Genomic DNA, 16,042 nt, shown 5'->3' on the forward strand with positions numbered 1-16,042 from the left:
TTCTTGGCACCAATCCAATGTATATGATGAGGCTCAACCATATATTGGCTCAATGTGTTAACTGCAAAACATATGTCCAGATGGGAGTTCACCAAGAACATCAGTGCTCCTATGAGTTGACGATACTCAAAAGCATTTCCCAATTCAGGTCCAGCAGCACTACCACATAACTTCTTAAAGTTAAGTTCCATCAAAGTAGTCACAAGCTTGCAGTCCACCATCCCAAATCTTTCTAATATCTTCACAACATATTTTCCTTGAGAGAGAAAAATTTCACCTGGCTTCTGCCACACCTCCAACCTAGGAAATAGTGCATTGGTCCTAGGTCCTTCATCTCAAATTCAGAAGCCAACTCCCTCTTACATTTGTGAATGAGAGGGTAACGCCTGTCAGGAAAGGTTGCCCACATAAAGTACCAGAATGAGAGGTTTATCATTTTCAACCTTAAAGTAAAGGTTCAGATTGACTTCACTTCTAGTGAATCCTAGCTTCATCCGATAGCTATTGATCCTCTCATACCAAGCCCGGAGTGCTTGCTTCAATCCATAGAGATCTTTCTTCAACCTGCATACATGAGATTCCCGATCATGTACTTCAAGCCCCTCGAGTTGTTCCACATAGACTTCCTCTTTGATTGAACCATGCAAGAAGGCGGTCTTGACTTCCATCTAATGTAGGTTCCATCCTTGCGAGGCGACAAGGGCTATGATCGAGCGGATGGTGGTGTATTGGGAAACAGGTGCAAATATCTCATCGTAATCTACACTTTCCTTTGGACTTCAAAGAAGCCTTGAGCCACAAATCGAGCCTTGAACTTTTTTGTACTTCCATCAGCTCCATGCTTGATTTTGTGGAGCCACTTCGAGGTGACAACTGATTTTTCCTAGGGTCTAGGGACCACATCCTAAATATCATTCTTCATAATTGACTCGTATTCTTCATTCCTAGCATCCTTCCATACTTGATGCTTCACGGCTTCTTTGAATGATAGTACTCATCGCGGTCAAATATCCTTGATACCTGTTCGGCTTCTTAATTTCACGGAAAGTCCCCCTTGGAGCAATGTTGTCTCTCGGCATCTTCAAGAATCTCCCTAAGCCATGAGGGTCTTCTTTTGGAGGAGGGCTCATGAGGAGGAGGATCAATAAGATCCATAAGCTCATCAACATCAGACATCGTTTCATCTTCTTTTGCACTTTGATTTCCAATGTCAGCTTCTTTGTCCTTCCTTAGGATAGGAAGGTTATTGATCTTCCTGAGGGCCATATCTTCGTTGAAGGTGACATCATGGCTTATCTCGACTTCCTTTTGACTAGCCACATAAATTCTATATCCCTTAGAATTTTCACTATAGCCCACAAAGATTCTTTTCTTCCCAGATGCACCTAATTTGCTTCTTTTCTCTTTCAACACATGAAAATATACGGGGCTTCCAAAAATTCTAAAATGAAAGACATAGGTTTCTTACTAATGAGCATTTCTTCGGGAGTCTTGGAGTCCAATGCTTGATAAGGGCATCGGTTTTGAATATATACGGCAATATTTGCATCTTCAACCCATAGAAACTTCGGAAGGCCTTGATCATGATGCATGGCACAAACAACTTCTACAATAGAGCGATTCTTCCTTTCAGCCACACCATTCTGTTCGGTAGTGTATGGCGTTGTGGTCTCCCTCTTAATACCAACTTCTTTGCAATAATTTTGGAATTCAATGGATTCGTACTCGGTCCCATTATCATTCCTCAATATCTTGATTTTCTTCTCGGATTGGTTGTCGATAAAGGTTTTGAAGTGTTGAAACCAGGTGAACACTTCATCCTTCTTCTTCAAGAAGTAGATCCAGGTCTTGCGAGAATAATCATCCATAAAGGTGAGATAATATAAGTATCCTCCCAAAGAGTTTATGAGCATCATACTAGATATGTCGAAGTGGATCAATTGCAATATATTTGTGGTCTTGCTATTACTTAAGGGGAATGGTCCCCTTGTAGGTTTTCCTTCGGCACATCCCGAACATACTTTGAACTCGGGCATACCTGTCACCATCTGTCTCACATCGGGTAGGGCCTTATAATGAAGATGGGCGAACCTCTGGCGCCATAGTTCAAATTGTAGAGATGTGTCACAAGACATGGCTCCCAATGGACTTCCTCCAACTTGATATAAAGTGTCAAACCCAAACCCAAGAGTAAAATCATCTTTAAAATTTATTTTCCAAGCACATACCTTTCCATCGATAAAAACCACCTTGAATCCTTTGTCTTCCATTGCTGAAATGGACATCGGGTTCTTCTTGAAATCAAGTACATATAGTACTTCTTGCAAATGAATAGTGTTACATTGATTCAATTGAAGGGTAACATTCCCTACTCCCTTCACGGGATAGGTGGCATCGTCTCCAAGGATGATCTACAAGTTTGTCTCCCTTTCTATTAGATTAGAGAGAGCTTCCTTGTATTTGGTGAAGTGCCTTGAGGCACCACTATCAATCAGTGAATTTCCCAAAGTGTCTGGAGGAGAGGCGGTGAAGAGGGCCGATATAAGATAATACTCTTTTTGCTTATTGTTAACAACATTTGATTCTTCATACCTAGAGTTCCTTGATTTCTTGGAGGGTCGACCATTTCCTTGATGTTCTGCATCCCTTTTTCCCTTGCCATTGGACCTGCGATTTCTTTGATCATTGTTGTTGAAGTTGCCCCTAGATTTGTTATGATAGTCATCATCTCGAGGTGCATCCCTTCTATTAGGACACTCCCTTGCATAGTGGTCAAACTTGTTGCAAACAAAGCATCTTCCCTTCCTTCTAGTTTTGTTGACTTTGCTTCTTTGAACCTGCATTGTTCTTCCGTTTGGCATGAGTGGAGAATGCAATGGGGTGGCTTCTATTAGAAGGCATTTCTTGCTCCACCATTCTTGTTTCTTCTTGAATGCATCTCAACATCAATTCTTCAAACCCTGGAATTCAATCATTGTTGAGTATAGTGGTTCTAAATACATACCACTCAGGTGAGAGTCTTCCAAGGGTGATGAGAGTAAGTTCCCTGTCAAGAATGACTTCTCTAATTGAGAGTAGATCATTCTTGATCTCACTAATCCTCAAAAAATAGGATTGTATATCCTCGTCCTTGTCCTTCTTAATATCCTTCAACTTATTCTTGAGAAATAGAATTTCATTAGCATTACTAACCTTGAACATGTCGACCAACCTATCGTAGATCCCCTTGGAGGTCTTCAATTCGGAGATATAGGCCACCAAATGCTTGTTTATGGAATCCCTGATAATCTTCTTCGCTTTGACTTCAGCCCTATTGTACTTGGTCATCATAGCAGCCGATGCATTTGAAGGAGGCTCAGGGATTTTACCCAGCACATAATCCATCACTTCTTGTTCTTCCAAGGTCAAATCAAGAGACATCTTCCATCCATGATAGTTAGATTTATTAAGGAGGTTGTCTTCAGCTGGGAAGTGGGATGAGGAACCCATTGAGCCTTTTGTCCTTGTCCAACTGTCTTTGGTGATTGCTCTTTCACACTTGCTTGGGCTTTGTCTTCACCTCAGTCCTGATACCATGTTAATTTTAGGCAACAATGGTATGTTTCATGCTTTAGAGCAATTTTACTTCAATTTCTTTATTAACCCAGTATCAATATTCAGATTAGCAATCACATCAACATGATAGTAAAATGTAGATAGAACATAAACATAAACAGTAGAAGAAAAGCCAAGACAAGAGGACACAAGATGTGGCACCAGCCAGGGACAAACCCCAATGTGGGGAAACCCTTGATCAAATCTTATTTTAGTCTTCAATAGTTCAGCAAAGAGAGAGTACAATTTTAAAATCTGATAATTTATAACAGTGGCAGAAGAGCCCTAACTAGAAAAGTCAATGTTGGTCAACAAGGCAGATTTGACCCTCAACAAATCGGTCAACTTCAGTCAACTTCGGCCTCCAAACAACAAGATGAATCAGCCCTCAAAACATCCCAAAATAGCCCAGTCAAATCTGGTCAAACAGCCAACCATGCAGTCAGCCCTAGCTGCAATCAATGTTGGTCAAAGTCAACGTTTTACCTTGATTTCTGTGCCCAAAAATGCAACTTGCTCAAACAAAAATATCCCACTAAAAAATGCAGTCAAACAGGTCAACGATGCTGGTCAACGCATAGTCAAACTGTCCTAGAATTTTGGTCAACGCAATCAACGCTCAAAACAGAAATTTCATCCTCCTTTCCTTTGCACGTGTGAGAGAGAAAGCTGCCTAGAAATGCGTACCCAATCAATGAGGAGAGAGAGAGATGTGTGTATGGAGTGAGTGTCTCCAAATGAGGCTAAGTCATCATGTATTTATAGCAAATGTTGATGATGAATAGACGTGATTGTTGGGCTTCTGAGCCTACATAAGTTTTCTAGCCGACCTTGACAATTTGTCCATAATCAAAATAAATTCATAACTTCATTTGTACATGTCGGAATCAGATGATCTTTAGATCAATCCTACACCTCTCAGAGACAGGAATCCAAGAAAAATATCAGTTGTCATAAATAAGATGACCCAAGTGGAGTTTGGCCCTAGTTTCCAATTTTAACAGTTCATGCTATTGTAGGTGGCCGCCTTCAGGGAACTGAGTCATGGCATCGGGTACCTCTATGTCTCCTAGCACCTTATCTAGGGATGAAACCTCATCAACATATGGCTCTAGGGGTGTAGCCTCTACTCTCTCCACCAAGGTGTCAACCGGTGCTACCAAAGAGGTCTCCAACAATGGTGACTCCTGCACCACACTGGGTATATTAATGTACCCCTCACCATCCTGTGTGTCCTCATGCTCAGCCTCCTCAGGGTCCTGACATCTAAACCCCGATCTCCACCAGTAGAAACACCCCTTGGTCTGACCGTCTAACTGCCCTCCTCTACAAGATGATCTTGTCCTTGATCCAGAAAATGAGGCATGTTAGGACAACCAAATTGGCCATATGTATGGGTGTTGTATTGTTGGATTGTGCATGATTGGCTTCTTTGTTGGTTTTGTACCATTTTTTGTGTCCCCTCTAAGACCTGTTGGTTTTGCCTCCTCAAATTTCGATTCTACCTCATCAGCGCCTTCATGATCCCTTGTGTACTTTTCCCTTTATGTGTCACTGGATTGCCCATAAATTCACTAGTAACTATGCATGCATGCCCAAAACCTCCATGATCTTGCTAGCTTCCCCACAGCTGGCCAAGATCATGCTTTGATACCACTGTAATGTTCCAAATTGGAATTTTAACAGTGATATTTAAGCAAGAATACAATGCAACATAGAAAATTCAAAAAACAATTAACACCCATAAAATTTACACCAGACTACGCAAAACTGAGCCATTTTATTATCAAGAGGAGAGTACAAGTATATGGAATATATGCACCCAGGCTTGCCAAAGCAAGCTAAACAAACCCAAGTGAGAAAATATGTTGCCAAGATGTAAAAAAATGTTTTCTCCTCAAGTTCTGCGCTGGCCTTGGAATTCTATAGCTGCTAGTTGGAAAGAATACTTGTTTGAGCCCCCTAAAATGCTCAGAAAATTCTGCCAAATTAATCTTAGGCTCTCCTCCACAATCCTAGAAAAAACGCAAAAATGTTTTTGGCAAATTTTACCGACCACTTGGGACCCCAAATTTAAACTCACTCCTCCCAACTGACTGCCAAATAACTCTGTTGTTTTGGGGCACCAAAACTCCTCCAAAAATTCTGCAAAATTAGGAGCAAACCCCTTGATGCATCCAACAAAACCCAGAAATGTTTTGGGCTAATTCCAATCTCTTGGAATTACCCAAATTTGGTGCTACGTCCTCCTCTATTGGTTTTGCGTCCCCCTCAAGCTACTACTACAAATTTGGCCTTGTTTCCACCCTCAAATGATTGTAGAATTTTCGACAAATTACTCCCAGAAGGTAAGAGGAAAATTTCTTCCTCAACCTTGCACAACTCAGCAAGAACCAACTCCACGAAATTATGCCCAACAAAAGACTGCGCAGGCCCTAAGAAAGTTGAATTTGGTTCTCACCAGAGCAGTAATATCCATCTCTAAAACTCTCCACAAAATATGATTCAACATTAAGGGACTTTCTCCTAAATTCATGAACTGAATTTTCCCTTGAAGACGGCTCAACCAAGCAAATCGATTTCTGCCACTGCATCCTCCTGGAAGTTCGAACTAGCTGAAGTATCGCTGGAACTAACCCACAATCTCTACCAATCTCCTCTCCAATAAGCTTTAAAATTCTCTCCTAGGGTGGCACTCTAAGTCCACCGAAGAAAGAGCTAAGATTTCCACCCGGAAATCTCCTTGTGGTAAGTAGCATTGGTAGTCTTGGCTAAGCAGCTCAAGAGTACTCTAAATCAGAAATTCAATTTGTCAAAAAGCCCCTAAAATGAGTCTCACCTCCAATTTATAGCTAACCATCCCTCATGCTCCTTGTGGGCTCTACCCATCAAATTCTCTCTTTCACCCAATTGGAATTCCTCCAAGGGGTGCATATTCCCTCGGAGTGGCTCCCACTATCGACTTCCCATCGAATTTCTTGGCTTTTCTATTTTTTGGGGGGTGGCAACTTTATAAATTTGTCTTTTTCACCCACTTTTCTTAAGTTTATATGCCAAAAATTGCAAAATTGAAAATTCCCTTAGGAAAATCATTAATTGGGGACATGACATTTCTCAATACTTCATTTACAGAAGACCATAATGGCTACATTTGCATCTCCCTCTTTGGAATCAGAGAAACGTTTCACGAGCAATGTAATTAAAATAGAGATCATATAAAGAAGAAAATGAATGCAGTTCATAATCATTTTAAAAAAATATTTATCAAACCTGATCCCGGAGTATGAGTTTGAAACCATGACGTGGAACCACTTGATTAATATAATCTACGGGATACTAGTACTTGAGAAATGTCGTAGAAGATAAAAGTACATAATCTAATATGGAACTACAAAGAAGCTTAAGCATTATATTTGTCCCGATTCTAATTTTATTGTAAGAAGAAATACTCACCTCTGTGTTCTCAAACATCCGCAATACAATGTAGGCCATATAGTCCAGCTCTCTAGTTTTATACAAGCGGTGAAGAGCATCATCACAAACAAGGCTGCGTTCTCCTTGCAGTGAATCATCCAAGTTACAATACCGAAGGACATTCATTAAAGAATGGATATGAGATTCCTGTCATCCACAAATACCTTAAAATTTAATCCGGGATGCATTTGTCTAATGAACAAAAGAGAATTGGCAAGAAATATGATATAAATGCAGAGTGACATGTATTGTGCGTGCACAAAAGCCGAAGCAAAAATTCTTTAAACATAACACAATAACAATCAAAAATATATCTTGGAATAATATGGTGCATGCTTTAAAAACCATCTTTCTTCCTACGTGCATGCACAAGGCCAACATCGAGGTAGAAGAGGATACTGAAATATTAAAAGCATAATTGTTTTGAAATTTTGTATATGATACCCAGTTGTTGAGTTTTGGGCAACATTCAGCAATTATTCGTACAAACCTCCTTACATGAGTTGCCAGAGTTTCTCATGTTTCACCAAACGAGTATTAGGCTTCTTGTTGCAGTCATAAGTAGCTGACATATAGATTAAAATCGAAGTATGAAAAACCAGAAATAGGATCGGAACTGGCCAAAGGTCAAACCAGGAATATATCAAACCTGCTAAGTTGACCTATTGTGTGTTTGTGCTTTTTTAATGATACAATTTTTGGTGATCTTATTATGTTTAATTATTTAAATGCATAAATAAATTGATAACATTGAAAACCTTGGACAATGATTCTGCACAAATTTAATCATTCAAATTTATAATTTCAATAATTTGTGTTTAATTTCACTAAAAAAAATGTCCAAAAAAATAAAATCGTTAAACTACACTTATCAAGATGGGATCAGTAAAAATTGATAAACAAACTGATTCCATATACATATATCACCAAATATGTAAATAGAAGAGATTATTATATAACAGTAAACTAAAATTTGGAGGAAGGCAATGTTTTTTCGGGGGAAGAACACGCGTCTGAACCGACGAAACCAATCAAACTGATCTATGAATGGTCAAATCGATTTGTGAACAGGTTGATCCAGTTCAGAAGCCGGTCCGAGGTCCTCAACTGGTAACCTGGTCTAGACCGGCTAATTGCCATACCATACGACCGGTTTTAATACACCGTTAATTGATTGTGTCATATACAGTATCTTTGTGTACAATTTTCAAATGAGGTTTATGGCTATTCTTAGATGTAGGTATTCCACACCTAGAACACAACATAAAACAAAATGAAGTAGTTATGTGAGTTATCCTGTAATGCATACCTACTCATGAATTATGAGTGTAATAATCAAGTCAGTGCATTGCTATACAATGGAAAATCCCATGGTTATAAAAAAGTTATATGGCTAGGTCTTTACTGGGGGTGCCATTCCATGTTCGATGCATATGTCTTCATGATTATTCTATCAAACAAGATGCTTGACATGGCTCTACACCTTACTATATAACTATGGACTGTCTTAATAAAAATTAAAGACTACTAGCACACAAAATGTGATACATGTTTGGCGTAGCGGGTTCTCGAGCAGCAGGAGCAACGCTTTTCAAGGCGGAGCTTGTGGCGGAGAAAGGGTTTCAGTGAACGAATCCCGAGCAGCGGGTTTGGAGCAGCGCATTCTCAAGCAGCAGGAGCAGCAGGGTTTCAGCAGGAGTGTTGTCTTTTCTTCTTAGAGCTGCATTTATCACATTTGACTTGGGAATATTGGCATATGTTTGATCTCTGTTCAGATTATCTTGGAAGGCCGAATACTTCAGAAGTTCTCCTACATTGAGACGTTGACCTGCGTTGATCACATCCATTGACAGTTGGTTTGACAGAGTTTTCTTTGACTGGAGCATTGACTTTCCGTCACTGCCTTAAGACTGAATTTCAGCCTGTCTGATCAGTCACCTCAGGGCCAAAATTCGGCCTCTTTGTGTAGAATATTTTCGTTGACCAGAAGTTGGCTCTCTCTCTTCTGTTGATTGGATTTTGACTTGGGACATTGTTGAGGTCAGATTTGACTTTATTCAAATATTCTTTGATGTACTATTGAACAAAGTCTCTCTCATAAAGGAAGACTTTGATTGGTTTTTCCCCTTGTGAGTTATGCACTAGATGTGAGCATAATTCTTGGTGTCTCTTGTCTATTGTTCATTGTTTACTGTGATCTTTATTTACTTTGTTTACTGTGATCTTTATTTACTGCTCTAATTGAAGAATTGCATGGTTGAAGTTTTTCATGTATAACTACTTGATGATTGGAAAATAAAATAAGGACAGTTAATATCATTAGAAGTGGTTATCAATTGTGAAAAATTATTCTGGTCCTTCACTGTACTATAAACTCAAGAGTTGAGAGATCACGTTGGGAACATCTTTGAGGGATTTGGGATTCGTCATATTTTTTATTTCTGGTTGGTCATCTTCATATTCATCATGAATTCCTACATGAAGACTGCAAGCAAGCTTGAAGGAGCTACTAACTACAGAGCATGGAAGGCTAGGGTTGACATTATTCTTGAAAGGAACAAAGTTTTAGGAATTGTCATAGATAAAGTTACTGTACCATCGGATGACGCAGGAAAGGAAAAGTTTCATGAAGATGATATCTTGGCAAGAAGCATCATCTTGGACTCTGTTAGGGATCATTTAATTCCCTATATTGCTGAGCATAAAACCTCCAAAGCCATGTATGATGCCATTGTTGGACTATACACTATCAACAATGTCAACCAATCCATCAATCTAAGGGGTCAACTTCACAATATCAAGATGACAAAGAATGATACAGTGGCATCTTACTTCATCAGGATTACTTCAATAAGAGATCAACTCAAGGCCATTGATGAAGAAATCTCTGACAAAGAATTGGTAGTTGTTGCCTTGGGTGGTTTTCCTAGATCTTGGGATTCCTTTGCATCAAGTATAAGTGCAAGGGAAAATGCTCCATCTTTTGAAAAACTATGGGCTGCCTGTACTCAAGAGGAATCAAAAATCCATTTTAGATACCCTGCTGAAGAACTAAATGAGGAAGCCTTTGCAGCCCATGCCAAGGGTAATAAGAAGAGACCTAATTTTGGAATGTTTCAAAGAAGTTTGGTAAAAGACAAGGTTCTAGATCTGCTCCAAGAAAGGAATCTACTTCACAAAGAAGACCTCTTCCTCCCTCTTGAGATAGAAGAGACAGAAATGATCTAACAAATGTTTAATGTTTTCATTGTCAAGCTTATGTTCACTATCAAGCACATTGTCTTCAAAGGAATCGAAGAGACAACTATGAAAGGAGTGATGATCGTAAAATAAGAGGAAGGCATCATGCTTTTGCTGCTGATCTAAATGAGCCATCTTCAAAGAAGAGGCATAGGAGACATGCTTCTAATTTCGAATACTCATTTTATTTCGCTCTTTGTTATGCAACCAGCTCACAAAATAGAAGAAAAGATAGATCAACGATTTCAAAATTAGTCTCTTCAAGGGGGCAACCGCCTTTACATACACAAATTAACAATTGGATGACACAAATGACAAGACCTCCTTTCTATATATAGGAATCTAAGGAGTCACAATCAATGTTGCACGAAGCGGGAGCGAAGCGGAAGCGTTTTTTGGAAGCGGGGACGCCGAAGCGTCATTTTCCAAAAATCTAGGAAGCGAAGCGTCCGCGGAAGCGTCTGCTATATATATATATATTTTTATATTTTTTTGCATTTATACTCAAAACAAACATCCCAAATACCAAATTAATTGTAGAAGACATGAAAACATGCATATTTTTGCATAAATCAAGATAGATATAACATCCATTGTACATTAATGATCTAGAATCTAGATTCTTCTCCTCTTGTCTAGCCTTTGCCTCTACCTCGATTGTCTAGGGATATTAGTCAACATTGCCCAATTTTGATCAAACTACCTAATTCAAGACTTAAAATATGGTAGAAAAAGCTTAACATGTTTGATCGATGATTTTGACTTGATTGAAAGGTAATTTTTTGCTAAGGGTGTGCCGCGTGACAAAGGAGTTAAACAATTAACACCACCAACACCAGGGTACATATAGGGCTTGGTGCTCTTGATTAAATGCTAATCGCATACCTTCATACTTGATATAATCTAATGAAATGCCACAATCCCATTGATCCTGAATACCTGAAAACTGTTAAGTCTGCTGAATTTTGAATAGGATATGAAATTCTATTTTCTCCATATGAAGTCCAATGAGGTTGGAACCACTCTCAAACATTCTGCGTCATTTCATGGTAATGTTAAAAATTTAAGTAAAAGGATGAAAATGAAAAATAAAGGAGAATGTCACTTTTACTTTAAGAATTTAACATTACCATGAGGGAGCATCTGCTATATTTATATTTTTTTTTGCTTTCATTTGTCACCCTAACCCAAGGTGGACCCACCCCCAACAAGCAAACTCACCTAAAATTTAAAAAAAAATTGAAAAAAAAAAACAATTTTCTAAATGCTTTTCCGGAAGCTTTTCTGGAAGCGTACGGAAGCGTCTGGGAAGCGCCGTACGAAGCGCGCTTCGGCGCTTCGGAAGCGCCAGCGCTTCCAAATTTCCAGGAAGCGTCTAAAAATTTCGGAAGCGCGCTTCCGGCCAAGCTTCCTAGGCGCTTCTGTACGGGACGCGCTTCGGGGCTTGGAACCGGGGGGGGGGTGCTTCGTGCAACACTGGTCACAATATAATCAGAGCTGACATAACAATAATAATGTAAAGACACAACAATAACAATAGTTGATTTCTATGGGGCACAATAATAACAATATGGGGACTACATGGGCACCACAATACAATGGAGAGTGCACTAATAACAATAGGGGGCTACACTAGTAGTATAGGGACCTAACACTCTTATAGGTTCCATTAAAAGTCTTGATGAAATTTGGTTAGTGGATAGTAGTGCCTCTAGGCACATGGCTGGAAATCGTGAACATTTATCTGAATTGACTAAAAGGAAGATTAAATAAAAGGTTGAACTTGGAGATAATGACAAATATAAAGTCATGGGCATTGGTACGTCATCCTTCCAATTGGAATCCGAAGGTGATGCATCTGTCGACATTATTTTATATGTTCCTGGTTTGAAGAAGAATTTGTTGTCCATATCATCTCTTGAAGATAAAGGATATAGAGTTGCTTTTGTTGATGGACAACTCTCAGTATGGAAGAAATATGCATCTTTTGAAACTACTAAAGTCATTAGGGTATGAATTGGAGGAGTATATCATCTCCTTGGTCACTCAATCTCAAGCTCAAGGGTTGAAGGACCCAATCGATTTTTCCTCAATGATCTTATCTTACAAATTGCAAAGAGGGAGTTTCCTTTCCTTTAGCTCTCTTAGATCAGAAAAGCATAATTTAAATTCTTTCTTAATCTATGTTCTTTTGTTAAAATTGGCAACTAGGGCCAAACTCCATGTGGGTCATCTTATTAATGGAAGTTGATATTTTTGTTGGATCCCTCTCATCGAGAGGTGTAGGATTGATCTAAAGATCGTCCGATTCTGAAAAGTATTCATGGAGATATGAATTTATTTGTGTTATGGGACAATTCGTTAAGGTCCACCAACAACCAAATAAACCCCACTTGTGCTCAACGCTTTAGTATAAATAGAGGTGGTCTTCAAGTCCTTTCAACACACTTGGAATCCCTTTCTCTCTACTTGTCTTTGGGTTTTAGTAGGAGGAGAGATCCTAAGAGATAACACTGCCCTAATCTAGAGGGTAGAAGCCGAAACTGCCGAGAAAAGTCGGAACTGTCGGGAACTGCCAGAACTGCCCGAAATTTCTGGAACTGTCAGAACTGCCTGAAATTTCTGGAGCTGTCAGAATTGTCGGGAATAGCTGGAACTGTCGGGAAAAGCATGAATTGCCAGAACTACCGGGAAAAGTCAAAATTGCCGAAACTGCCGGAACAAGTGGGAAAGCTAATGCAAAGGGCAGAAGCAGGAACTGCTGGGAACTGGGGGAACTGCCGGGAACTGTTGGAACTGCCCGGTATTGTTGGAATTGCCGGAACTACCTGGAACTGAAGGGAAAAGCCAGAACTACTGGAACAACTGGGAATAGCCAAAACTACCGAAACTGTCGGGAATAGTCGGAATTGCCGAAACTGTCGGAACTGCCGGGAACTGTTGTAACAGGCGGGAAATTTGACGCAGAGGACAAAAGCCAGAACTGCCGGGAACAACCGTAATTGCCGGGAATTATAAGAATTGCCCGGAATTACCGAAACTAGCTAGAACTGTCGGGAAAAACTGGAATTGTCGGAACTGCTAGGAATAGCCGAAACTGCAGGGAATAGCCGGAATTGCCAGAACTGTCGGGAACTATCGAAACAGGCAGGAAAGTTGATGCAAAGGACAGAAGTCGGAACTGCCGGGAACAGCTGAAATTGCCAGAACTGTCGAAACTACGAGAACAACTGGAATTGCCGGAATTGTGGGAACTGCAGGGAATTGCTGGAACTGCCGGGAACTGTCAGAACTGCCAGGAACTACCAGAACAACAAGAGCTTCTGCCTCCGAAGGAGACCAGCATGCAAGGGACAACTAACTAACATTGGGACAGTTGTATGGTACTTAGTAGTAAATACACCAAGCATGCAATCTTACAACTAGCATGCAAGGGACAGCTAGCATGCAACAACAAGCATGCAAAGGACAACAAGCATGCTAGGGATAACATGTAAGCTAGGGACAACAAGCAAGAAAGCTGCAGCCAGCACATAGGTCAGTATGGAAACATGGTGCAGCAATGGCACATAATGCAGTACAGTGATGGGTACAATGATCATTAATGAAGCATGATGAGATGCAGCATAGTGATGATGGGTGCAGCACGGTGAGTTGCAGCATGATGACGAAATGCAACACGACGATAGGTGAAGGAGTCACCTTGAAGGATCAGTTGAAGCAGCATGTCTTCAACTGATCTCATGTATCAACTTCTTAGAGATGATCTATGCTCTTATCTAGATAAGTCGAGGTGTTGACTTCTATTGTAAACATACTATCTCTCTCTCTCTCTACTAAACTATTGAAAAACATATAAGAAGAATTGATCAAGGGCTTCCCCACATTGAGGTTTGTCCCTAGCTAGCGCCACATCTTGTGTCCTCTTGTCTTGGCTTGTCTTCTACGATTTATGTTTATGTTCTATCTGCAGTTTACTTTAATGTTGATGTGATTGCTAATCTGGAAAAGATATTGAGCTAGCTGTGAAAATTGAAATAAATTGCTCTAAGCATAGAACATACCTAAAATTTAAGATGGTATCGAAGCTAAGGTGAAGCCAATACCCAAGCAAGAGTGAAAGAGCAATCACCGAAGACAATTGAGAAAGGACAAAAGGATCAGTGGATTCCTCATCCCTCTTCAAATTCACCAATGGTGAAGTTGAAGCAGAGAATATTATCAGAATGGCGCAACAGAAGTTTCTGATGGCCTACCTAAAGATCACTTCAATGGGAAGTCTGGATCTAAGGGTGGAAGGAAAGGCAGATGTGAAGGAGTGTCTGAATGGCAGAGACACATCTCTTGATGAAGATAACAATCATTCTAGGGACATCTTCAATGATCAAAGGAATGACAGGTAATGCAGGTCATCAAGGAAATGGCCGACTCTTCAAAGAAAGCAAGGAACCCCAGGTATGAAGAATCAAATGTTGTTTTTGATAAGATAAAGAAGCGTTATCTTGTATTGGCCCTCTCCTTCAAATTCTTTGGGAATCTGGCTTATTGATTGTAGTGCTTCAAGGCACTTCATCGGATAGAAGGGTGAACTCTCTAATTTGGTAGAGATGGAAACAATCGTGGGATTATACTTGGAGCTGATGCCACCTATCTCGGAAAGGGTGTAGGGAATGTTACCCCTCAATTGAATGAGGGTAACTCGATTCATTTACAAAATCTCTTTTATGTACCTGATCGCAAGAAGAACCTGGTGTCCATTTCAACAATGGAAGTCAAAGGTTACGAGGTGGCACTCATTGATGGAAAGGTACGTCTTTGAAAATAGAATTTCCAAAGATGTTTTTGAGTTCAAGGTTGTATCAAGTTGCAGGAATTCCACTGGGGACAATGTCCATTGACACATAGCACCGGAGGTCTGTGAGGCAGATGGTGACAGGGATGCCTGAATTCAAAAAGAGCATGAAAGTACATGTCTGAGATGTACCGAAGGAAAATCTTACAAGGGGACCATTCCCCTCATGTAGCAAGTCCACAGGTTTGGAACAACCCGAGGGGTTTGAGATTAATGATCAGTAATCTCACGTATGCAGGTGGAAGCAAGCCCTCTATGGCTTGAAGCAAAACTCCTCGGGGGTAGTATGAAAGGATTGATAGCTGTCGAATGAAGCTGAGATTCACTAAGAGTGAAGTCGATCCAAACCATTGTTTGAAGGTTGTGGAAGATAGACCTCTCATACCAACACCTTATGAGGACGACCTATTTCTGACAGGTGCAGACCCTCTCATTTGCAGAAGTAAGAGGGAGTTGGACTCCGAATGTGGAACAATAAACTGCAAGCTTGTGCCTACCTCGAGGATCTTAACTTTCAGAAGTTATATGGTAGTCATGTTGGACCAGATTTGGGAAATGCCTCTGAGTTTCATAAATTCATTCGTGTTGATGTTCTTGGTGAACTTCTGTCCGGATATATGTTTTGCAGTTAGCATGGTAAGCTCATATTTGGTTGAGCCTCACTAGATTGGTGCAAGAATCTTTTGAGATATCTTCAGGGTACAATCTCTCATGGATTGAGATACACTACCGAAATATGAAACTGCATGATTATTCGAATGTTGACTGGGCAGGCAATGTGGAGGATCACTACAGCACTTCTCAGTGCTGGTTCTCTTTGGATTCTGCTTCGATATCATGGATGAGCAGGAAGCAGAAGTCGGTTGCTACAAGCACCGCCGA

The 16,042-nt window shown here is 40.2% G+C and overlaps 1 protein-coding gene across 1 annotated transcript in view; it reads right to left on the bottom strand.

Moving 5' to 3' along the window:
• LOC149215205 (inositol hexakisphosphate and diphosphoinositol-pentakisphosphate kinase VIP2-like) overlaps positions 1-16,042 on the bottom strand; it is a 556,818-nt gene that overhangs the window by 49,957 nt on the left and 490,819 nt on the right. The window contains exon 28 of the mRNA XM_089392550.1: positions 7,048-7,215. Within this exon, the coding sequence (XP_089248676.1) occupies positions 7,048-7,215 (168 nt within the window). The remainder of the gene's footprint in view (positions 1-7,047; positions 7,216-16,042) is intronic.

Source organism: Pinus tabuliformis, chromosome 1_1 (genome assembly GCF_031772625.1).
Source record: "Pinus tabuliformis cultivar Carrire ecotype Pingquan chromosome 1_1, CPIR1, whole genome shotgun sequence".
NCBI classification, from domain to species: Eukaryota; Viridiplantae; Streptophyta; class Pinopsida; order Pinales; family Pinaceae; genus Pinus; species Pinus tabuliformis.